The following is a 25,220-nucleotide window of genomic DNA, read 5'->3' as shown; positions in this document are numbered from 1 at the left end:
CCTAATTCCTCCAACTGCCAAATCTATCCACATCATTCACTCATTTACCTGCCTAACAGAAACCATGTTGTGTGCAGTAGTATTCCTGATGAACAGTCCTACCCCATACTCTTCTCTTTCCCTTTTAACACCCTTCATGTACACTTTATAATCTCCTATCTTTTCCTCATTATCTCCCCTTACCCGAATATCAACAATTCCTACTTTCTTTCTTCCATAAGCTCCATCAATATTGATAGCTCCCCATCGAATTCCATTTTGTTCCCCAAGTTGTTTCCGAGAAGTCCCTCACCTGTCAAATGGGAGTGGGACTCTCTTACTCTCATAGGTCTGAGGCTTGTTTAAAACATTCTGAGTGTTCTTGGTAAAACAAATCTGTGAAGTAGGATGCTACTCTTACTTACACATAGTCCCAGTGAGGATGTCTCCTCTAATGGGTTACAGACCACGGTGGATTGTAAAATCCTAGCACAAGGATGCCCACTCCCATTCCATAGCAACTGATATCCCAACTCTCAGGACCACTTACTAGGACACTCAGGCATTGCCCATTTTCATAAACTAGGATGAGACTACAGTAACCCACACCAGGAACTCACTGCACAGATTTACGATTGTTCTAATTCTGACTAAATAACATACCTGCAAACTTTACAAAACCAAAACTCAGGCGATTTTGATATGAAAAATCAGGAGATACAATTGGTAAAAAAATGCTTATTCTACATGTCTTGCACAATACAGGAGTACTATGGTATATATTATAACATTATTGTCTCAAAACCCGACTGTTGCTATATAAGGCTACAAGACTAAAAATTACACATCTCTATTCTCTCACCGGAAGTATGTGAGTGAGCTGACTGGTCTCTGATAAGCCTTCTGAAAATAGTATGAACTCATGCTCCACATGTGTGAATCAGTCATGCACTTAGATGTCATTACGTATCAAATGCATAGATTAATATATTGCATCACATGCCCACGCAATTATGTGAAGCGCAGTGCTATTTCTATCAAGTAATAAATTAAAATGGCAACGGCCGTAGCCGTGTTGAAACACCGGATCCCGTGAGATCTCCGAAGTTAAGCAACATTGGGCGTGGTCAGGAGTTGGATGGGTTGCCACGCGCTGTTGGTGGGGGGTAGGGGAATGGAGGAGCCGAAAGGAACTGGCCACCCTACCGCACGGAAAACTCCGGCTCAGGAACACCTCTGCGGAGGTTCGGACCTGCCTTCGGGCAGAATAACCCTTACCTTACCAATAAATTAAAATTTGCCAGAATTGTCTCCAATGACTCCTAAAATCTCTAGAAAAGTCACTAGTCACTATCTTTGAAATTCTGTCACTAAATTACTAAAACAGATTCCGAATCTAGCGGCTAGTCTCTAGAATAGACTAGACTGATGTGAACAATCACAAACATAGCACGAGAGAATGAGAGATTTACAATCGATACGCGCTTTGCGATATACAGTTTTCAATAAACATCGCACATTCGCACACATTTCTCGTATTAATAAACTCTGATATTTCATTTGAAAGTGGTCAATGAGCGAAGGACTGCCGGCCACTGGCATGCAATGTTGAAATGGAGGGATTTGAAAACAAATGTTTGAAGTTCAACAAAAAATAAACTAAAATCAGGAGAAATAATATAATAATTGGGAGGCGGGAAAAACTGTCAAAAATTGAGAGTCTCCCGCATAAATCAGGAAAGTTGGCAGGTATGAAATAATGTTTTGTTGCTTCCTAGTTTGAGACTGCAGGGGAAGTTGTTGAAAGTTATGTTGAGATAGATGGCAGCGTTAGTCACATTCTAATGGCACTGATTGTGTGTGTTGAAAACAAGATAGATGCTCTTCTGCACAATGAGACTAGCCATACATTCACAACCAAAAGAATTTAGCATTAGCTATACAACATTAAATCGATCCAAAACTGACAAATGTTCAATGAAAAACTCACATATAATATCTCAAAGTAATTCAGATAGGTACTTGGGATACCTATCAGCATGCTTGGAGTCTCATGGGGGCGTATTTGATCCTGATGTGGAACTCTTTTAATACAAATGTTGAGAGTTTCGTTCACTTTCTTCACTAACTCTGAAATCAAACTGGTGAAAATTTTCAAACCTGTCGTCTCGTGTGTCTTCGTAATTTGTTCCCTAATTTCCAGGTTTCAGCACCAATTGTATTGTGAATTAAAACACACAATTTTTCTTTATTTTACTTCAGTTCATACAAAGAGAAAAAATAGTGCGTTCAAAGAAGATACAAGGAGAATCCATATATAAAGAAAAGAAAATTACATCGTTAATCCTCCACATCCACCATCCATAACCTCGGCACTGAGTGGGATAGAATGGTTGGCTCAAAGCTTGGTGGCCTTTGCCCCCAGACCTGGTACTCAGTTTTGGTGTGGACTGAGTTAACCTCAGGATCATGTCTCCCCAGAAGCAGAAATCTAGTTTCAAATTTTCTTAACTTCCTGACAGGGAAACAAACTCACGGCCTTCCGGATGATTCGGCCACACCTCCACTCCGCCTTGGCTAGGCAGCCCATTCGCTTCTTCTAGATGAGTTGCTCTCTGTTTCCCATTTTCATCACGGATAGGCATCAATACCACTGAGGAGACAATTCATTAAGGATCTTCAGCCTTGGTGTTGAAAGTTTAGGATCAAAAGAGAGAGAGAGAGAGAGAGAGAAAGACAAATTGTCATTGCTCTGTAGACAAGAAAAATACTGAGATTTGTGGTATTTCTGTCCATATAATAGTTAGATACAGGGAATTCCTTTCTATTTTCTGTTACAAGGGCAAAAGAATATTTTCCTTTGCTAGTACATTTACTCTCACTTCTCTCTTTTGAATAAAGAAGGAACATTTCTTGTTAAATTTTGAACTCTGACAGGATGATGCTACACTCTGAAATACTTACCTAGGGCTAATGGGTAACACTGTGTATAAAATCTCTTATTATTATCATTATTGGGTTAATCCTCGCATAAGATGTTTAGAATTATCACCTTTGGCAATGATGAATGTTGTTTTAAGGGGCCTAAATTTTAAGTTATCAGACCAATACTCACCTTTCTTTTGATGGACTGATGATGCCAAATTCAAAGGACTTCATCCTCTTATATGTCTGAATGCTAAGACAATAATTTAATGCTTCTTTATACTTTTATAATGGGTTTAGAACTATTTATAAGATACTGAGTTTGATAAACCTCCATGTTTTGACTGTTAAAACAACACTCATCAATTTATCAGACATTAAAAGCTGCCCACCTTCAGAGATGAGTGCATTAACCCATGTTTCACGTTAGTGCTGACTGGCTGCATAATTTCAAGAGCTGTGGTTCATATTTTGATGCTCTTCATTGCTACCCTGAATATGATTTTTATGAAATTCACTCAACTCATTCAGAGCAAATGTTTGGATATTACCGTACCTTATTTCAAGCTCTATGATATCTGTCACAAACAAAGGACATAACAGTTACAGATACAATATTATTACTTCCATAGACCTCTTCACAAGAAAAGCTATCAGACAGTTCCCACTCACAAATTCATAAGGCTTTGATCATAGATATTGTGCTAAAAAATTAACTTTTTAACCATCAAGAAAAATCAAGTTTTGTATACCAATTCACTCTGCGCTTAGGAATTCTTCAGGGCTGTAACATTTATGATGAATAAACAAAATAATCTATAAATAGATATTAAATAGAAACATTGGCAGTTCTTTTATGATTATTTTTGGGTTTAATTTAAACATGTTTCTTTCCATTCACAGTTCTAGCCAGTGTGTATCACCTGATTTTGTGTGTGATGGAATATGGGACTGTCGCAATGGAGAAGATGAATCAACCTGTGCTGCTCTCAGCAGCCAGAGTCCCCATCTGTAAGTACCTATTACCCTCAAGAGTAAATTATGTTAAATAATTAAATTAATTCCTTTTATTACTTAGCCTTGTTATGACCTCAGTTTGAGAAAATAGGAAAATATAAAGGCTATATTTCTGAAATGAATCTTTCGTGTTTAAAAATATACAGAAAACTGATTTGCATACACAGCAGCCAATGAGTCATTCTTCTTGGAGGACATTAAGTCTGTATTTGGATTACCAGATACTGTTGCATCAATCCATACTAGGGGTTTGTTTAGAAGAGTTATAAGGAGGTACATTCTGGAAAACAGGGTTGGACTAGGGAGCGGTGTTGACAGTATAGGAAGCAGAAGGTCAAGTAAGGATGACATAACATTGTTAGTATTAAACTGTAGAAGTACTGTAAAGAAAGGAATAGAATTAGGTAAACTGATAGATACATATTTACCAGATAATAATAATAATAATAATAATAATAATAATAATAATAATAATAATAATAATAATAATGATAATGGCTTTACATCCTACTAACTACTTTTTTATGGTTTTCTGAGACACCAAGGTGCCAGAATTTAGTCCCTCCGGAGTTCTTTTATGTGCCAGTAAATCTGCTGACAAGAGGCTGGCGTATTCGAGCACCTTCAAATACCACCGGACTGAGTCAGGATCGAACCAGCCAAGCTGAGGTCAGAAGGCCAGCGCCTCAACCATCTGAGCCACTCAGCCCGGCACTAGATATAGTAATAGAAACTCAATCATGATTGAGAAGTGATATTATCGTTGTGGAAATTTTCTCATGGAACTGGAGTATTTATTTTAGAGATAGGTTAGGAACGATAGGAGAGAGAGTATTCATACTGGTGAAAGAAGAATTTGAAAGCTACAAAAAAGTTAAGGATGAGAAACATGAAATTCTAGTTGTAAGACATATCTCTAAAGATAATAAGCAACTTGATGTTTTTGGGGTGTACAAATCAGGCAAGGCTGGCACTGACACTGATACAGAATTATTTGAGAAGGTAATCATCTATGCGAGGGAATGACACATAAGGAACATTATTGTAGCAAGTGATCTGAACTTACCAAAGGTTGACCAGGAAGGGAATGTGAACAACAAAAAGCATGACTAACAAATGGTGAATAAATTTATGTGGAAGGGACAGCTAAATCGGAAAGTGAGAGAACCAAATAGAGGTAAAAATATTCTAGATTTGGTGCTGATAAAACCAGATGAGCTCTACAGATAAATTAAAGTGATAGATAGTATATGTTGTCATGAAGAAGTCCTTGTCGTAGGTAAAATAAATGTGATGGAAAGAAATGTCATAAAAGTAGGGCTATTAGGCAATACCATATTGTTGATTAGAAAGGCATGGGGAAATTTTTAGAAAGCAATTATGATCAACAAAAAATGGAAAATAAAAATGTAAACAGCCAATGAGATGGGATTAAAGAAGTGTGAAAACAGGTATATACCTTTAAAAGTAGTAAGGAATGGTATGGACCCATTATAACAGGGAAATAAAGAGATTAAGAAGATACAAATTAGAACATCATATTAAAATCAGCTCCCCTTTTCTCTAGGCTTCACGTTCCACTTGGACTGAGGAACCTGAGTCCTATATGTCATCCTAGGACCTACATGTACACTGAAACCCGCCTTTTGATGTGGTAGTACGATCTCGAACTATGAAGACTATGCCACCAACAGCGCTCAGATTATTCCTCACTGCCGCACTTCACTATGAATAAGATACCCATCAAGATTTTAACGTGTTCATTAAGTTTAATATACCAAAGCTCAACTTTACAGCAATTGCCTCAACTTATGTACCAAGACAATATAAGACTATTACGCCGCCAACGTGTAGCAATCCTCAAACATTTTATATAAACTATTTTAAATGTGTGTCATTACATGAATTTTACCAGTGTGTGTATTGTTTGTTACATGTGAATTCATTCTTTTGCTTGGTTTTACAAAAGGCTAATGATGACATTGAAAACATGTCAAAACTGGTACCTTCATAATAATAAAAATGTTGTTGTATAATTCAAGTGCATCAGTTTTGTACGTATTGAAAAGGTGGAATTCCTTATATTAAAATTACTTTTGTGATTCTCAGTTCAATACGGAACAGCTATGAAGTTTTTAACTTCAGACTAAAGGTTCAGCGTAGATCTTGATACTGAGCCATAAGCCGCACTACCATAGTCCATTCAGGAAAAGACCGTTACCGTGTAGAAACGTAGCTGCTGAGAAACTTAAGCATGTTAAGTCTCTTCATACAGGCAACCTTCAGCTGGCGGATGTGGGCCTACCACATTAGTCTCTTATCAAAATGGAGACGCAGGAATCTGCAGGTGTCTACCACTGGTAAGACACTGTTTTGCAAGTGGAGCTCTGGTTCAGGATTGCACAAGCCGACATCGACAGAAGTGTACAACTGTTGTTTCGTTGCTGAAAATCGGAAACCATGTTGCAGGGCCCATCTGTCGCCTCGGTTAATAGCTTGCTGTAGCTGTCCCTTAGCAAACACCATTGTGGGAATGACTTGAATGGTTGTACCAAAAATGTAGCAGTTGGCCTTAGGCCGAATTCAAGTTTGAGGAGGATATTATTCAAGAAAGAAAGAGTACTGTTGCTTCCTGTATGCTTTGTGCAGGAGCTGATTCTCTTCCAAGTGATTGGAACTACAGATACTTTTTAAAGAGTGAGAAAATGATCAGAATGGTTGCTTGGATGTGTCGGTTTGTAGACAGTTGTAGAGCTGTTGGCTATGAACATTTTATAAGATGGGATGCCTTCCACTAAAGTCGTTACCTCTGCTGAAATAAGGGTCTTGAAACTAGTTCAGAAAGATGCATTTTTCAGTACTACAGGCCCCAGGATCTCCAGTCTACAACCCTTCGAAGATCACAACAGTCTCCTCTGCTAACAAACCAAGATCTCCAATAGACCTTTATGTCATGGATGATTATAGATGTTCATGTTTGAAGGTTTCATGTTGGAGTTCTAGGTCTGCTTTTTATTATGAGGGAAAGATTCCAGATGATAGTGGGAGAAAGAATTCTACAGTCAGTTTTAACAAAATGTGTCATCTGCAAGTGCCAGGAAGCTAAACCATTGTTAGTGTCCACTCCACCATTCCGACCAAAACATGTAAGCAATGCTGCTGCCTTTGAAGTGTCAGGTGTGGACATGGCTGGACCCCTCTATCTGAAAAACTATGAAAATGCATGGATTTGCTTATTCATGGGTGGAGTCACCAGAGCTGTCCATGTAGAACTATTCATATCATTATCATATGCTATTTTGCAAGCTATTTTGTTGCCAGGAGAGGACAACCAGCTGTAATTTTTAGTGATAACAGGACTAATTTATCTGGTACTGAGACTGCCCTCAGTCGAATTGACTGGTCAAAGGTACATGAGTACTGCTCAGTGGAGAGAATAAAATGGAAATTCAACCCACCAACTGTTGCCTGCTGGAGAAGTTGGTGGGAGAGGTTGATAGGACTTGTGAAAGGGTTACTTTGGAAAGTACTAGGACAAATATCAGTCACCTTCTCTGAGGTGGAAACAATGCTATTTGACTGTGAGAGTGTAGTAAACTTGTGATCTCTGACATAAACAGCTGATAATTCAAATGAACTAGGAGCAACAACGCCTGCCATGTTTCTTCAGGATATTCGCAAAGCTGGTGTGCCTGAGGTTGATGTCATTGAGTCCTCCAGTTTGAACAAGAGATTGAAGCACAGATTAACACTCAAGGAGAATCTGAGAAAGAGGTTCTCCAGTGATTATTTGGGTCAACTGCGACAGCAAATGGATGTCAAGCAACTAAAAAATGTTCATGTTGATGATGATGTCCTAATTAGCGTTGACAACTCAAAGAGACTGGATTGGCCTTTAGGAAAGGTCCTAGAAGTTCTGTCCAGAAAGGATGGAGTTACACATCTTGTTCATCTGAAGACTGCCTCTGGAGAAGTTCTGTGCCCAGTTCAAAGACTCTGCCTCCTCCTAGAAGCCAAAGGTAGTGAACCTACATCGGAGATTAAACTTTTTTTTTTTAAAGACAATGTAAGGATGACTGAGGAGACTTTAGAAGAAAATAGTGAAGGGTCATGGGATAGTGTGAGTGATGTAGGAAAAGTAAACAGGACATGAAGTGGGAGGATTGTTAAGGTGCCAAAAAAGATATTTGGATTAACTTGAACTTGTTTGATTCACGTCTGATCACAGGATTCTGATAAGTTAATTGTTCTACATCTGTTAACTTGGTGGGAGTGATTTTGGGAACATTGAGAGAGATGTTTTTGTTTATGCGTTGAAGCTTAGCAACCTCTAAGACTTAGGAGGCTGTGTGTTGTTAGCTGAGTAAAAATGGCAATTTATGTACTATTAGAGAAATAAAGTTCTGTAATTTTATGTTTTACTAAATCTTTCCATTTAGTGGAGGGCTGTACAGACAGTCTGTATTGATAAATATTGGGATGAGCGATTACATGGTGGAAATAATTGGAAATATATAGTAAGACATCACCACCTATGTTAGTGAGAATGACAAGCAGCATTGGAATAAGAACAGATCTAGGACAAGATGGAGTTCTGTCTCCTCTTCTGTTTATTGCCATAGTAAATGAGATTCAACAACAAATAAGACAGTGGTACTGATAAAATGAAAGTCATGTTTTTGCTCAAAGTATCTTTGTGGTATAGCAAAGGCAAAATAAAGCAAAGTCATCTCTGTACAGGCCATGAAAGCCCTTGGAAGAATGGAAGGTAAAGGTTTCCACTATCCGTAACCTCGGCACTAGATGGGGTAGAGTGGTTAGCTCTACGCCCGGCCGCCTTTGCCCCCAGGAATTAACCTGGTACTCATTTTTGGTGTAGGTTGAGTGAACCTCAGGGCCATGTGCACCTCTGGAAGTGGAAATCTCGTTTCTTATTTTTTACGACTTCCTGGCGGGGATTCGAACCTACGTCCTTCCAGGTGAACCGAGCACGCCTTTACCTTACCAGCCAGGCAGCCCCTATCTTTGTGGTATGAAGTACTAAAAGAGATCAATGCCTGGACAAAGACAGGAGTAAAGGTAATGATTATGCAGAGAAATAAATTGCCAAGAGTTTCCATTGAAATAAAAGGAGAAAAACTGAAAATGATCAGTAGGCTTAAATTTGTATTGGAAGTTTAATATCAGCAAACAAGTTCTGTTTCCGACAAACTTGCCTACAGAATCTAAGTTGGAGGAAACTTTCATACAGTTATAAAAGACCATATATGGAACAGAGAAGTCTCATTGAAGTGCAAACAATCTATCTGTCAAACTTCATATATGTCTTGATCTATGGGTATAAGACATGGACTATGAGGAAATAAAATAAGGTTAGGTAGAAGCATGATGAGCAGTGCAAGATGAAACAGAATAATGATGATATGATGGACTTGGCTAAAGATGACAGACTGCAAGGCAAAATAACCATTCAGAGACTAGCATGGTATGAGAACATGCAAGGAATGAGTGCATAAAGAATGCCGAAGGATGTAGCTCTCTGTGTGGATCAGTGGTAGAATGCCAGCCTCCAAATACCAAGATCATTGCTTCAAACCTGGGAGAATGTCGAGGGGTGTAGCTCCCTGTGTGGATCAGTGGTAGAGTGCCAGCCTCCAAATACCAAGATCATTGCTTCAAACCTGGCCTAATGTCGAGGGATGTAACTCCCTGAGTGGATCAGTGGTAGAGTGCCAGCCTCCAAATACCAAGATCATTGGTTCAAATCTGGCAGAATCCTGAGGGATGTAGCTCCCTGTGTGGGTCAGTGGTAGGTAGAGTACCAGCCTCCAAATACCAAGATCATTGCTTCCAACGTAGCAGAGATAAATTTTTGAAGGGTGGGAGAAGGTCCATTTGACACTCCATATCACTGGAAGTTAGCATGTAAAAGATCACTGGTGTCACATTTGATGTAAAAAAAATAATAATTAAAACTCAGTCCTAGATTGTCTAACAGAGATCCAGTTTATTTGGTAGAATAAAACAGAACATTGAAATTGGCATGCATATAGTCTAAATGGCACCAAATTAAAATGCCTGAAACAGTAGCCGAGGCCATACAATCATCATCATCATCATCATCATCATCATCATCATCATCATCATCTAAAGAAGTATTTGAGCTATTGCTAGAAGTTTGGCAATGCAGAGGATGACGACAGCTGACATATCACGATAAGAGAGACATAGAAAAGAAAACTAAAGTACGATACATCTGAGCAGGAGGAAAAATGCCTGGTTGGAAGTTGGTGATGGAGCTTCATGCACTAATCCATGAACTAGAAGGAACACTGGGGGAAATATATGAAAGTAGAGTACAATATGCTATTTGAGGTATAGCACTGACTTTTTTTTTGTTGTTCTTATCTTTTAAAAGATAAAATACAACATATACAGTATTAGATTATAAGATATAATACTTTATATTTTTTATGATCACCTCTAGGATCAGATGGTCAGTATTACTCAGTTCAAGGATTAAACTTCACTCTGCCATGAATTAAAGATGCAATGGTCAGGAATATCACTACACCAGATTTTCTTTTGATCTTCATTCCAAACTACCCCACTAACTCTTGGAAACTGTAACCTTCAAAATTTTCTAGCTTAGAATGTATGAACTAAGTAAAGATAGATTATGTTCATATCTTCATTTTGACCATTTTCTTCCGCTTATTCCATGTATTTTTGGGTTTGCTAGAACCACCCAGGCTCATTTTGGTTTTGCCCAGGGTTCCTGTCACCATGCCATTTTTCAGGCAAAAATTCCAACTGATCGACTGGCATTTGAACATTGGCCATCCGGGTGGAAAGCCAGCAACTAAGCCATTAGACACTCCCAGTCTCTTGATTTTGACAATGCTGTTGAATATTTCTTATAATCTTTCACTTCAAGAATCAGTTGCTGCATTACATCTGCGGTGTGTGCAGAACTGGAATAGAGGTTGGTTAGTCTGAATATTACTCGCACCACCACCATCAAATCTCTACCCTATTTCCAAACCCAGAGGAAGCCTTCCTACAGCATGATACAGTGGAGTCCCCACAAATTTAGAGAACTGGAGCAGTTACACAGATCTGCTTGATACCCAGGTCTCTTGCTGCCAGGAACAGCAGCACTCATGTTTTTGTGTTGCAGTCAAAGTATTTTGATGTATTTTAACAGCTGCTCGATTATAGTAGGAGCCTGCAAATAACTTCTCAGTTTATGATGTTCAGGCCATTCATAAGCAGGAGTGTAGTGTGGTTTTCTACTTAGATTAAGCTGTCAACTGAAACATGTTATTGAGTACATTTGCGAGTATCGTTAAAACTAACACAGTAGTTTTTTAGCTTTTTAACAGTTACTGAATGGTTACGAAAGCATTTAAGTAAATTATTGTTTACCTTACTTCTCGTATACTAGATCAATCCTACAGTTTTTCATGGATAAGTAAGGTAAGAATTATAGAAACAAAACGTGCCTGTGATAGCGAACACCTCGGAGAAAGATTTTATATATATATATATGAGAGAGCGAGAGAGAGAATGAATATTAAATCATTCTGAATGTTGGGGAGAAGTACCATGAAAAGGTACTGAAGTGTCCAAGTAGGTTGAAAGTTGATTCTTGTAATGTGCCAGGATCTGAACATAGATATCTCGGTTCAAAGATACACTACTTTCTTTTTGAACCTTAAAAGCAAGTCCCTGAAAGCCTAGAAAGTAAACAGTAGTTATTAAAAGACACATAATTTTCCATAGCTCTTTTATGCTGCTCTATTAAACAATTTTTTTTCAGTTAACTGAAGCTTTTTTTTTTTAGATTTGTATCTTTTATCTGCTTTATAAATATTATTCAAATCGCCATACCCTTGCGTGTTCCATACATTCCTTTCTTTCAGAAAATAAAAGGCATGGCCAACAATACATTCTAGTTAATTCTTTACAGCCACACAGGCATGGTATAGTCATAAATGCACTGGTTGAAATGCTGAGTAAATGATTTTGTTTTCAAACAAAGAGTTAGCTTTGGTGGATCATTTTCAACAATATCTAATTTCTCATGAAATGGTAACAAAAAAGAAAGAAGCCTCAAGTAATTTTCAGTTGTACACTTCCAACTACATTCTGTAATCCCTGTAGTGCAGTCCATACTTACACACATTTGCTTGCTCTCATCTAAGTCTTCCATGTCGTGTTCAGTGGAATGTGTGTTTCCAACTTACATACATCTACGCTAGTTTGCAACATACTGGAAGAGTCAAATGTATAACTTAATTCACCTCTACCACAAGATAAAGTTTAACTTCACCAATATACATAACACCATACACTAATTAAATACACTACTGACTTTGAGAATACACCTAATGAATAACTAAACAGCAATACAGAAGATAACTTCACTATGCATTTGTACAACTTGGTCATCTTGCCTGTAACTTCAGAATTACATCCAAAGGACTACGTCCTACCACCTGACGGCCAACCTTGTAATGGGAATTGGGAGTTTGTGTGCTAGCCAGCATGTGGCTTTACTAGAGAAAATTAAACAAAATTTTAATATCGCATACAAATTCTAAATCAATAAATTCATGAGGTATTTAAAATTTGAACAGAAGCAGCACTTCCAACACATCCATGGATACCACACGCCTATTCACAAGACCTATAAACACTATGTAAAGAGGCAAGTTTTGTTAATTGGATTCTTCTTGCTATTGTCTCTCATTTGTGCCTTGGGTCTAAAACACATTAGGTTTCTGGTAGGGACTCTTCTGTGAGTGGTAACAGACTGTTAGAAATATCCTTGCTAGTTTTTTCCAGCAACAGAAAGTAATGATCCCTCGATAACACTGCATTTAACCCTGTCTCCCTTCTCAAAGATGGTGAAGAATAAAGCATTTCATAGGTCAGCAGGAATGGTTTTGGTGCTCCAGATTTTGACAGTAAGCATATTGGGCTACTATATAGCCTCCTTCCTAGAAATACGTTTGGGATTCTGTCTGAGCCAGCCTCTTTGTTGTTCTTCAGCTGATAATGAGAAGGATTTTGAGGAACTGTAGAACTGTAGCTAAGATGTTATCATCAATGTATGAATCCCTGTTTAAGAGTTCCTGGAAGTGTTCTAAATTAAGAAGTCCAGTACCATCTTTAGATCACAAAGGGTTTAGGACTTCATTTGAACGTCCATAGGCCGTTTTGGTAGCAAAAAGTGTTCTAGTATTTTTGCTTCTGGCTAGATTCTACCATGTGATTTTGTTGTCCACCATTGAATCTTCAGCATTTGAGTTCTTCTATGCGCTTCAGATTTGGTTTCTTATTGTATTTTCTTTTAGCTGTCTTGGGATCATTTTGTCATGATATGCATGGTGCATTTTTAAATATTTAATGTGTGAGGCAATGTTGGACTACATGTGAATCAAGTAAGGAGAGATCATGGACATTTTAAGTTATTGTATCGAAAGAATTAGATCCAAATAACAATCTAAATTATCCATTTTTTTTTAAATTAGTGTTTGCTGGATCTTGAGTGACAATTGTAATAATAAAATGTGTGTGAAGAAGCTATGGTGGTGTTGTAATTTATAGCCTGGAACTAGCATCAAGTTGTAAAAATGAATAGAAATCAACAGAGCACTGCAGTGCAGTCCGTAGAATATAAGATGAAATGGAACACCGAGAATTAACGAATGAAGTGAGTTGTGATAATAATAATAATAGGAAAATGGTGGTATTGCGGACTGGGGAAGAAACACTAAATAGGAATGTGGCTAAACTTACAATAAAGTACTATTTTTTTGTGGGCATTAAAGGTGAAACAAGAATTGTAGAAAGATGTGTGGGAATCAGTTACAGGTTATGAGGATGCATCAGATTATCAATTGCCCCAAACAGAAACAAAATAATGAGTGCAAAACAATGTGATTGTGTTAGTAGTTATTTTCAAGTATGCAGGAGAAAATTTTGAAAGTGACATTGCAGATATTGAATCAGCAAAAATGGCTAGGGAGAAACTGGACAAGTTGTGCAATGATGGAGGATTAGTGAATGGCACTATGACCTTGAAACAACTAACTCATCTTATGAAGCCCAAAAACATGATTTACAAGAATACTTTGCATAAATAAATCGACTGTGGAGGAGAAGGAGTACAGCTTGATACAAGTTCATAGATCAACACATTGCAGCAATGAAATTGGAAACCTTACAGAGGAATATGAAGTTTGTATACCTTCCTTGGAAGCTGATGTGGCAAATCTAGAAGGTGAAGGTGAGATTTGTTACTGAAGAAAGCAGAAAAGAAACTTCAGGAAAATGGAATACAGGCTTATGACACTGGAAAATATTGTGGTAAACAGGGACATGTATCCAAATATTATTGCAGTACTCAAGACTGCTTCAGTTGCAGCAAATACGGTAGAGACAATACGCGACACTCAGCGAGATATCGAGGGACAGCTATTAGAGCTCTCTCTAGTGGGTAGACCTGAGAACTACTGATTCTGTCATAAGAGCACGTGTATTTGTGTGTGAAGTTTTTGGTGTTATTTATGCATTTTAAGTGAGTTGACATAATTAAATAGTAGCGTGTGTCATTCCTTGATATCTCCTCTCAACATGAGGGGAAAGGTACCGTATGTGCTGTGGTTGGCTGCAGTAACTATGAAGTAGAGAAGAATGCGCGGTCTTTCTTCAGTTTCCCTCGTGACAAGAAAATGTAAGTAATATTGTGTTTGCATATATATTTTTCCAGTGACAAAGAGATTTTTATAATACTTCATAATCTTCTGACCTGCTCAACCCATATTTTAACGGGCTTAAAATATAATACGCATATTTTATTGTATAGTGCAGCATTTAACCTCCAATACCGATGTGTTGTTGTAGGTGTGATCTGTGGGTTTGATTTAATTCAGGAAAATACATATGCATATGAGTGTGGCTGATTGTGTTCCAAGTTACCCCATTTGGAATGCCGTAATGCATTGTCAAGCACTGAAGAAAATATGGGTGATTTAAGAAATGTATATATTTTGTTGAAACAATATGATGATGCAAATTTGCTTTACCTTAATGTAAAGGCATTATGGCAAGTATTGCTTATAGGGAAAGTTTGAATGTTTTTGAGGCTAAATTTATAGATTTTCTTTCTGTTAGTAGGCTTCAAGTTAAAAGGAAAATTGCCCAGCTCTTAAATGTAAATTCATTTAATCATGTGTGTAAGGAATGTGCCGATATTTTTGTTGACAAGTGTTTTAATATGATGATACGATGCTTTTAAATGAGAAAAAAGACAAATCTAACCGTAAAAGTTCAGGCAGGAATGCTAAAGCAAAAAAAAAAAGTAATGCGTAAATAAAAGATCAAGCCATTTCATAGCAGTCCATTTCACATCTTGTTTATATGTCTAATTTCAGTCTTTGAATAATATCCTAGTAAATAATTCTTCATTCATTTATCCAGAATTGCTTTAGCAACTTCGAAGTTAATATCTCAATAACACTTTCTTTCTAGACGAAATTTATTTATCCATTGTCGTATATGCATTTCCATTGATATTTGAATTTAGCGCTACTTTTCAGGTCAAGTCACTAGGAGTGTCACCGTCCAATTGTCTCCCATTTTAACAAAGCTAAATCCGTAAGTGTCACATATTGTCTCTACTGTATTTGGTTGCAGTAAGTTGGGACATTATTCTGAAGTATGTCAAGCACTAAAGTTTGGCTGTTCCAGTCATATGCATCCCATCATAGGCTGTGTGTCCAGCAGAGGAGATGTTTATAGACATGTCAAGAAATGTGATTGGGAATGGGAAACAAGAAACAACAGTAAGCTGGATATTAAAGGTATAGGTAAGGTGAAAGTAAAAATGTCAGCAGGATGGACAATTACATTTAACTTATAGAAGTGTTGTATGTGCCAAAATTGGGTGCGAATTTATATCTGTTGGTAAGTTAACCAGCAAAGGTTTCAAAGTAGGATTTTCAGGTGAGAAAGCAACGGTTGTGGACAAGAACAGAGATGAAACATTGTTTATAGCAAACAGAAGAAATGATGTATTTGTGATACAGACAGAGGGAAGAAATGAAATTGTGGCTGTGATTGAGTGTGACCCAATGATAGAACGAGAATGTAATAATAATGTAGCATTTAAATGTGTTTGGCGGGTTAGGTTGTGGCATGGGAGGTATGGATATAAACATTCTGAAGCTATGTGTAAGTTGACCGTGTTGAAATTGAAAAGAAGTAATGATATTAATACTTGTTCTGTATGCATTAAGGGAAAACTAGCTAACAAAGGAGTACCTAAGTTTTGTGAGCATACAGGAGAACAACCACTTAATGTTGTGCACACTGATTTAATTGGAAAAAGTAGTCCAACATCACTTGGGAAAGCTGAATATGTTGTAACTATGATTGATGAATACTCCAGATACAATGTGGCTTTGTATGTGAATATTAATAATGAAGTGTTGGAGGTGTTTCATAGGTATCAGGCAAGGGTAGAAAAGGTACATTGTGTAAGGATTATAATCCAACAATGGTACAGAGTACACTTGTAGAAGGTTTCAGGCAGAAGTGGAAAAATTGGGTATTACTCATAAGAGGTCTGTACAGTAGCCTACAATCCACAACAAAATGGATTAGCAGAGAGACAGGGTAGAATGATGTTTGATACTGTTAAATGTCTATTGATCCAGTCTGGGTTACCAAAGAATTTTGGGGAGAACTGGTAATGACTGCAGTTTATTTAAGAAATAGGTGCTTACCCTCAGCAATATATTTTCAGATCCCTTATGAACTGTGGTTCAATAGGAAGTTGGATAAGGAAGAAATAGGTAGGCTTAAAGTATTTGGATGTCAGGTGTGTGTGCTGTGAGAGTAGACAGCAGGAAGTTAGATCCCAAAGCAGAGTCATGCATTGCAGTAGGATATGAGACAGGTACTAAAGATGGATATAGATTATGGAGTCTTGAAAGCAAAACAGTAATGGTGTGGTATTTGAGGAGCAGATATTTTCCTTTAAGAAAAGGTCCTGGAATTGGTACTGTAGCAAAGATAAATGTACTAAAGACAAAGGGTGATGAAATATACTTTGATATATTGTTCATTGAAGATCTAGAGATAAAAATGGGGACTGAATTAGATGGAGGGGAGGTCAGAGAGGAAACATTGGCTGTTGAGTCAACAACCAGAGAGGAACAACTAGAGGTTAAGTTTGTAGCAATACAGAAGCCAGTGCAGAACATGAGAAGGGCTATAAGGGAGAGAAAAGGAAAGACTTGTGCAGATTGTAAGGCAGTAATGGAAGTTCGACATGGGAGCATAGTGGAGCCTACAATGGTAGAGGAGGCTATATCATGTTCAGAGTCTCGTAACTGGGCAGAAGCCACGAAAGTGAAAATAAATGGGATGGGAAAGAAGGATATTTGGGAAATTGTAAAAAGAAAAATGAATAATACCAAGGTAATTAGTTCCAAGTGGATGTTTCCATTAATATATGACTATGAGGGTAATATTCACAAATACAGTATAAGGCCAGATTGGTTGCCCAAGGTTTTAAGAGACAGATGAACCTTAGTTATGATGAGATATTTAGTCCTGTTATAAACAAAACAGTGAAACTATTGATAGGCATTGCAGTACAAAAAGGTTGGACTGTAACACATCTACATATGACTAGTGCTTACTGAAATAGTGAAATCAGTTGTACTGTATGCATAGAACAACCAGAATTGTTTGTAGAATATGATGCCCAGAACTATGTACGTAAATTGAAAAAAAGTATCTATGGCCTACCAAATTCCAGTAAAGATAGGAATGTGCGTGTTGATACTATAATAAGAAGGCTAGATTTTAAGAGATGTGTCAAAGAACCATGTGTGTATGTACAGGAGAGTTGTATCAATGGTTTGTATGTTACTGATATAATTGTGATAGGCAACAAAGAGGTTGTTAAGATGGTGAAAATAAGGTTGGCAGATGAGCCAAAGATTAAAGATCTAGGGAAAGCCGCAAACTTACTGTCAGTCAAAATACAACAGACCAAAGAAGGGGTTATGTTGAATCAAAGTATGTACATAGACAAATTGCTGATTTTTGTATGAGTTAGACTGTTTTACCAAGTGGATATACAGCACCTGAAAATGATAAGCAGGAATTTGATTGTACCATCTATCACAGTACAGTAGGAAGTTTGCTATATTTTTCAAGTAATACTAGACCTGACATTACGTTTGTGATAATTAAAGTTATCCAAAATTGTAAAAAAAAAAAAAAAAAAAATCAGAGATTGGAAGGAAGTGAACCATATCATAAGATATCTATGTGATACTGGTACTAGAGATTTGAAGTTATGTTTTAATGATTTTGAACAGTCTGCAAGTATTTTGGGATATAGATTGGGGAGGAGATATTGAATCAAGGAGATCAGATGGGTATGTAGCTACAGTGGTAGGGGGAGCAGTGTCTTGGTATAGTAAGAAACAGAGTTGTATTGGTAGATCAACCATGAATGCTTAATACATGGCAATGGCAGAGGTTTCTAGAGAAGTAACTTGGACGAAAGAGTTACATTCAGAGTTGGGCTGGAAAGGTTTCTGGATACTCCTTGCAAAAATTTTCTGACAATGCAGTAGCAACTAAGTTACGCAAAAGCAATAATGTGAGTGAAAGGTCAAAATATATTGACATCATGTATCATCAAAATCGACTTTCAATCTATTAGGTCATGTTATATACATTTAGTACATACTGAAGAGATATTAAGTACAGAACAAAAACCAGACACCAGTGGGATCCATGCTCACTACCTCCATAACATGACCTAATAGGTTGAAAGTCAATTTCAATTACAATGCAGTCATGAAAATTCAATATTCATCATGTATGTAGAGAACTACAGGGTCTCTCATATAAACTAAGACCATCAAAGCAGCGTTTTTACTCTCTGATAGTCCGGCTCCATGGCTAAATGTTTAGCATGCTGGCCTTTGGACACAGGGATCCCGGGTTCGATTCCCAGCAGGGAATTAACCTTAATTGGTTAATTTTGCTGGCATGGGGGCTGGGTGTATGTGTCGTCTTCATCATCATTTCATCCTCATAACGATGCGCAGGTCACCTACAGGGGTCAAATCAAAAGACCTGCATCTGGCGAGCCGAACATGTCCTCGGACACTCCCGGCACTAAAAGCCATACGCCATTTCATTTTACACTTTGATACGTAAGCTGCAGTATGGGAGGCGCACGCATAGGTTTTGACCTTGCAAGCAGCCTGCACGTGTTTGGCCTGGCAAGCATCAGTCGCCAGTCTGAATTTCAGCTGTTAACATGGTGACAGTTTCTAAAAGTGTTAGTTTTATCTTAACAGTAGGGTGAACAGTCATAACTCTCGCTATTGATGTGTAGAAAATCCTAATGGTGTTTAGGAAGTCCCTAATTATGACAGGACGATTGGTGTTTGATGTGCTGTTAGTACAAGATGAATAATTGTGCGTAGTTTTTCGAGATGATAGTAAATGCAGAGAGGTACCAAGATGAAATTTTGACACCATTCTTTCATCAGTTAACAGAAGAGGAAAAATCACGTGGGTGGTTTCAATAAGATTCAGCCTCTGCTCATACAGCAGAAGACTCCCTTCTTACAATCTCAAAAGTGTTTGCAGACAGAGTGATCAGTGCTGGTCTGTTGACCCCTCATTCTCCAGATCTAACAAAGCGTGATTTTTACTTGTGGGGTAAACTTAAATAAAAAGTGTATTGAACAAATCCTCACACATTGGAGGAACTGAAAGAAAACATTCAGCATGTGTGGGACCTGGTAAATGCAGCACGGGTGCAGTTTAAGGAAGCAGAGATTGTTATCAGTGGAATACTGTGTAGGAGGGATACTGATTGGAAGGTGACTGGGGATTTAAATGGATTGGGTATGTGTGAAACTGGGAGTGAGATTATTAGATCCTAATGGGTGGGTAGGAGATAGAGATCTGCGCTCAGGTGGCCTTCACTTAAACCGCAGTGGTACGTATAAGTTAGGAAATTTGTTTAGAAGGGTTATAGAAGGTACATTCAGGGAAACGGGGTGGTCTAGGGAGCGGTGATAAGGGTACATGGATCAGGAAGTCAAGTGTGGATGACATAAAAATGTTAGTGTTGAACTGTAGAAGTATAGTACATAAAGGAATACAATTAATTTAATAGATATATACTTACCAGGTATTGTAACAGGAGTTGAATTATGGCTGAGAAATGATATAATGGATGCAGAAATGTTGTCACAGGACTGGAGTGTGAATTGTAGAGATAGGATAGGGATGGTAGGAGGGGGAGTATTCATTCTGGTGAAAGAAGAATTTGTAAGCTACGAAAAAGTTAAAGATGACAAACACTTCTAGGAGTAAGGCTCATCTCTAAAGATAATAGGCAACTTGATGTCTTTGGAGTGTACAGACCAGGAAAGGGTAGCGCAGATGCTGATTCAGAATTATTTGATAAGATAATCAGCTATGTGGGAAACGATAAGGAAAGGAACGTGATTGTAGCGGTTTATCTCAATTTACCAAATGTCAGTTGGGAAGGTAATGCGAACGACAGGAAGCATGACCAACAAATGCAAATAAGTTAATATGGGAAGGGCACCTGATGCAGAAAGTAATGGAACCAACTAGAGGGAAGAATATTCTGGATGTGGTGCTGGTAAAACCAGATGAGCTCTATAGAGAAACCGAAGTAATAGATGGTATTAATGATCACGAAGCTGTTTTTGTGGTACTTAATTAAAAACAAATTTTTGAAAGAAAGGAAGATATTAAAATTAGGACTATTAGGCAGTACCATATGGCTGATAAAAGAGGCATGAGGGAGTTTTTAATAAGTAACTATGATCGGTGGAAAACGATAAATAAAAATGTAAACAGACTCTGGGATGGGTTTAAAGCAATTGTTGAGGAATGTGAAAATAGGTTTGTACATTTAAAGGTGTTGAGGAATTGTAAAGATCCAATATATTATAACAGAGAAGTAAAGATACTAAGAAGGAGGTGCAGGTTGGAAAGAAATAGAGTTAGAAATGGCTGTGGAAGTAAGGAGAAATTGAAGGAAGTTACTAGGAAATTGAATCTATCAAAGAAGTCAGCTAAGGATAACATGATGGCAAGCATAATTGGCAGCAATTCAAATTTTAGTGAAAAATGGAATAGTATGTATAGGTACTTTAAGGCAGAAACAGGTTCCAAGAAGGACATTCCAGGAATCATTAATGAACAAGGGGAGTGTGTATGCGAGGAGCTTCAAAAGGCAGAAGTATTCAGTCAGCAGTATGTAAAGATTGTTGGTTACAAGGATAATGTCCAGATAGAGGAAGTATTAAAATTTACTTATGATGATAATGACATTTACAATAAGATACAAAAATTGAAAACTAGAAAAGTGGCTGGAATTGATAAGATTTCTGGGGATATGCTAAAGACAATGGGTTGGGATATAGTACCATATCTGAAGTACTTATTTGATTATTGTTTGGTCGGAGGAGCTATACCAGATGAATGGGGAGTTGTTACAGTAGCCCCTGTGTATAAAGGAAAGGGTGATAGACATAAAGCTGAAAATTACAGGCCAGTCAGTTTGACATGCATTGTATGTAAGCTTTGGAAAATCATTCTTTCTGATTATATAAGACATGTTTGTGAAATTAATAACTGGTTTGATAGAAGGCAATTTGGGTTTAGGAAAGTTTATTCCACTGAAGCCCAACTTGTAGAATTCCAGCACGATATAGCAGATATCCTGGATTCAGGAGGTCAATTGGACTGTCTAAGGCATTTGATAGGGTAGATCATGGGAGACTACTGGCAAAAATAAGTGCAATTGGACTTGACAAAAGTGACTGAATGGGTGGCTCTGTTTCTAGAAAATAGAACTCAGAGATTTAGAGTAGACGAAGCCTTATCTGACCCTGTAATAATTAAGAGGGGAATTCCTCAAGGCAGTATTATTGGACCTTTATGTTTTCTTATATATATCAATGATGTGTGTAAAGAAATGGAATCAGAGATAAGGTTGTTTGCAGATGATGTTATTCTGTACAGAGTAATAAATAAGTTACAAGATTGTGAGCAGCTGCAAAATGACCTCGATAATGTTGTGAGATGGACAGTAGGCAATGGTATGATGATACATGGGGATAAAAGTCAGGTTGTGAGTTTCACAAATAGGAAAAGTCCTCTCAGTTTTTATTTCTACGTTGATGGGGTGAAAGTTCCCTTTGGTGATTATTGTAAATACCTAGGTATTAATATAAGGAAAGATCTTCATTGGGGTAATCACATAAATATGATTGTAAATAAAGGTTATGAGGGTATTTTTAGGGGTTGTAGTAAGAATGTAAAGGAGAGAGCATATTTGTCTCTGGTGAGACTCCAACTAGAGTATGGTTCCAGTGTATGGGTCCCTCACCAGGATTACTTGATTCAGGAACTGGAAAAAATCCAAAGAAAAGCAGCTTGATTTGTTCTGGGTGATTTCTGAAAAAAGAGTAGCGTTACAAAAATGTTGCAAAGTTTGGGCTGGGAAGACTTGGGAGAAAGGAGACGAGGTGCTCGACTAAGTTAAGTATTGGAAAGGTGGTGTTAACTATTATTCTTATTTTAATGTTCATAAGTGGTATGTTCCGAGCTGTCAGTGGAGAGGTGGCGTGGGAGGACATCAGTAGACGAATAAGTTTGAGTGGTGTCTTTAAAAGTAGTTCACAATATGAAGATAAAGTTGGAATTCAAGAGGACAAATTGTGGCAAATATTCGTTTATAGGAAGGGGAGTTAGGGATTGGAATTACTTACCAAGGGAGATGTTCAATAAATTTCCAATTTCTTTGCAATCATTTAAGAAAAGGCTAGGAAAACAACAGATAGGGAATCTGTCACCTGGGCGACTGCTCTAAATGCAGGTCAGTAGTGATTGAGTGATTGAGGCCAGGGAACACGTGTTAGGCAAGCTGCGTGCGCATTATACCTGTTACTGGGACAGAAACGCGTACTTGCAATTGACTGCTGTTAATGAACATTCTGTACCTTGGTTCTAGTCCCTCTTTCACATGAAATTGAATTTATAGTGACAGAACTCACTCACATCAACCAGAATGTGGTTGCCAGATACAGTGCCTGTATAACCCACAAAAGACAACACTTCCAGCACTTTTATAAGGTAAGATTTCATATAAGATTGTATACACGATTAAAAGCATGGTGGCTGCATGCGACGTAAGTTCGGCTGAGGCAGCTGCCATACCGCAGAGTACAAATACCATGCATTTGATCTTAGTTTATTTGAGACCCTGTAGTAGAAAAAACATGTATTGAGTTTGTGTATGTAGCATCACAAAGAATGCTTCAGATTATTTATTAAGAATTTATCAATCAACAAGCTTAAGAGTTTCTGTAGTGTTATTGGATTATGATGAAGGGGTAATTGATTGATGTGCAGTCTCTATTTTTCTGAGGAAAAGTGGGAGTGTTGGAATGTGTTTATTTTCTCAATATATATATATACATCTTGTGCATTATAGTTGTAAGAAATTTGTATCAAGTTTACTTGTTGGTAACTAGTGTTCATGTGTATTATTCTTTGGAGTAATTGAGTCATTTTTTTTCCCTTGCATTCCTTTTGTTTTGTACTGGTAACTGTAGATCTTGAGTGACAATCATAACAAAAACTGTATGTGAAGAAGTTATGGTGATATGGTTTTTTAGCCTGGAAATAGTTTACATTGTAAAAATGAATAGAAATCAACAATCTTAACTGCTGAAGTTCTTTCACTTATACTGTATAACTCAATACCTCTTCCATATAACAGATTTTGTACTGACATGGAAATAAGAATTATTTCATTATTCCTATTCCTGTTTATTATAGGAGAATGTGGTAGGTGTAATCATACATACAGTAGATGACTTAAAAATAGCGCCTATGAGATAACTCTCAAGGGAGTCTCGCTTGTATATTGCAGTTTTGAAACCTGTTGTCACACAGGCACTGACTTTTGACCAATAAAGTCAGTAGTGCTCTGAGGAATGTCGTATAGAGTCAACTTGCTTAGTGCGATATGATCATTTCCTGTCAGCCAATCACTGATTAGTATCGAATAGTATAGTCATTTTAAAATGTGATAGCATCACTAATGTAGGTCATTCTAGATTTTTGCAGATCCTTGCAAGTCTATAATTTTTGTATATTTGATGACATGCACATGTACCAAACTACGTGCAAACTGGACTATTCCTCCTTGGTGCTTAATGTTCTTGTCAATGAGTGTGTTTTAAATTACAATCCAGCAACTCTAATTTTTACTAACTGGGCTAGTTCATAGGAATAGACACACGCATATTGTTCTTATGGCAGTAACAGTGACTTTTTAGGCAATGAAAGAAATAATCTTGATAACAATAGACAAAGATTGTATTCATATAGATTATGGTATTGTTTTAATGTTTGTTTATTGAAAAGTATTGTTTATTTTGATATTGATTTTCTTTCCATTCTAGGAACAGTGGAGAAGTGAAAATCCGATCTTATGGGGTATGGCATTCTTACTGTGCTCCTGAAAAATCTCCAGAGCAACTAACTGCTCTATGCCAAGAACTGGGCTATAAAACTGTGTTCAATTCCAGTTTGAAGGAAGTGAAAAGCTATCAAGTCCTGCTACCTAAACTTGATCCATTCACAACAGTTAAATTGAATAGAAGAACTAAAGTAACATTACGAGGGGATCGTCCATTAGTAAGTCTTCAATCCGACCAGAAAGATTTTTGTAATGTATTGACTGTTACGTGTGTGTGAATACCGAATAATGAAATTTGTTGCCGGTAAATATCGGAACTGCAGACTATGATTCTTTATCTACAGTATGTTTCTAGTCTTTATAAAATATGTAAAGTGTACAAAGGAAATAATTTTTGTATGAGTACAATAAATGTTAACAAATAATTTGAATACATCTTAAGGTACATGATTTAATTTTAATATAAACCTAAAGGTCATTCTCTTCCTATAGCACAGTATAACGATTATGTAGGCAGGAATGTCTAAGGCTCAAAAGAAAGAAATATTCAAGTTGGCACCATACTTTTGTGGACTGAAGATGACTAAAGTAAGTTATATTGATCTTTATAAAATAAAGTAACCATGTAAGCACAAACTTTTATCTGGATGAATATTACTGCAATATAACCTACTTTATAGTCATCTTTATTCCACAAAAAAATGGTGCCAATTTG

At 37.3% G+C, this 25,220-nt stretch overlaps 1 protein-coding gene across 1 annotated transcript in view; it reads left to right on the top strand.

The window, feature by feature from the left end:
* The window catches only part of ndl (serine protease nudel), a 437,329-nt gene extending 412,393 nt beyond the window's left edge, over positions 1-24,936 (top strand). Inside the window, exons 22-23 of the mRNA XM_067138020.2 lie at positions 3,808-3,915; positions 24,489-24,936. Of these exons, the coding sequence (XP_066994121.2) occupies positions 3,808-3,915; positions 24,489-24,783 (403 nt within the window). The 3' untranslated portion in view covers positions 24,784-24,936. The remainder of the gene's footprint in view (positions 1-3,807; positions 3,916-24,488) is intronic.
* The last annotated feature ends 284 nt before the right edge of the window (positions 24,937-25,220 follow it).

This window comes from Anabrus simplex, chromosome 1, assembly GCF_040414725.1.
Source record: "Anabrus simplex isolate iqAnaSimp1 chromosome 1, ASM4041472v1, whole genome shotgun sequence".
Lineage (NCBI taxonomy): Eukaryota > Metazoa > Arthropoda > Insecta > Orthoptera > Tettigoniidae > Anabrus > Anabrus simplex.
The sequence above is the reverse complement of the archived record's forward strand: the minus strand, read 5'-3'. Positions and strand labels throughout refer to the sequence as shown.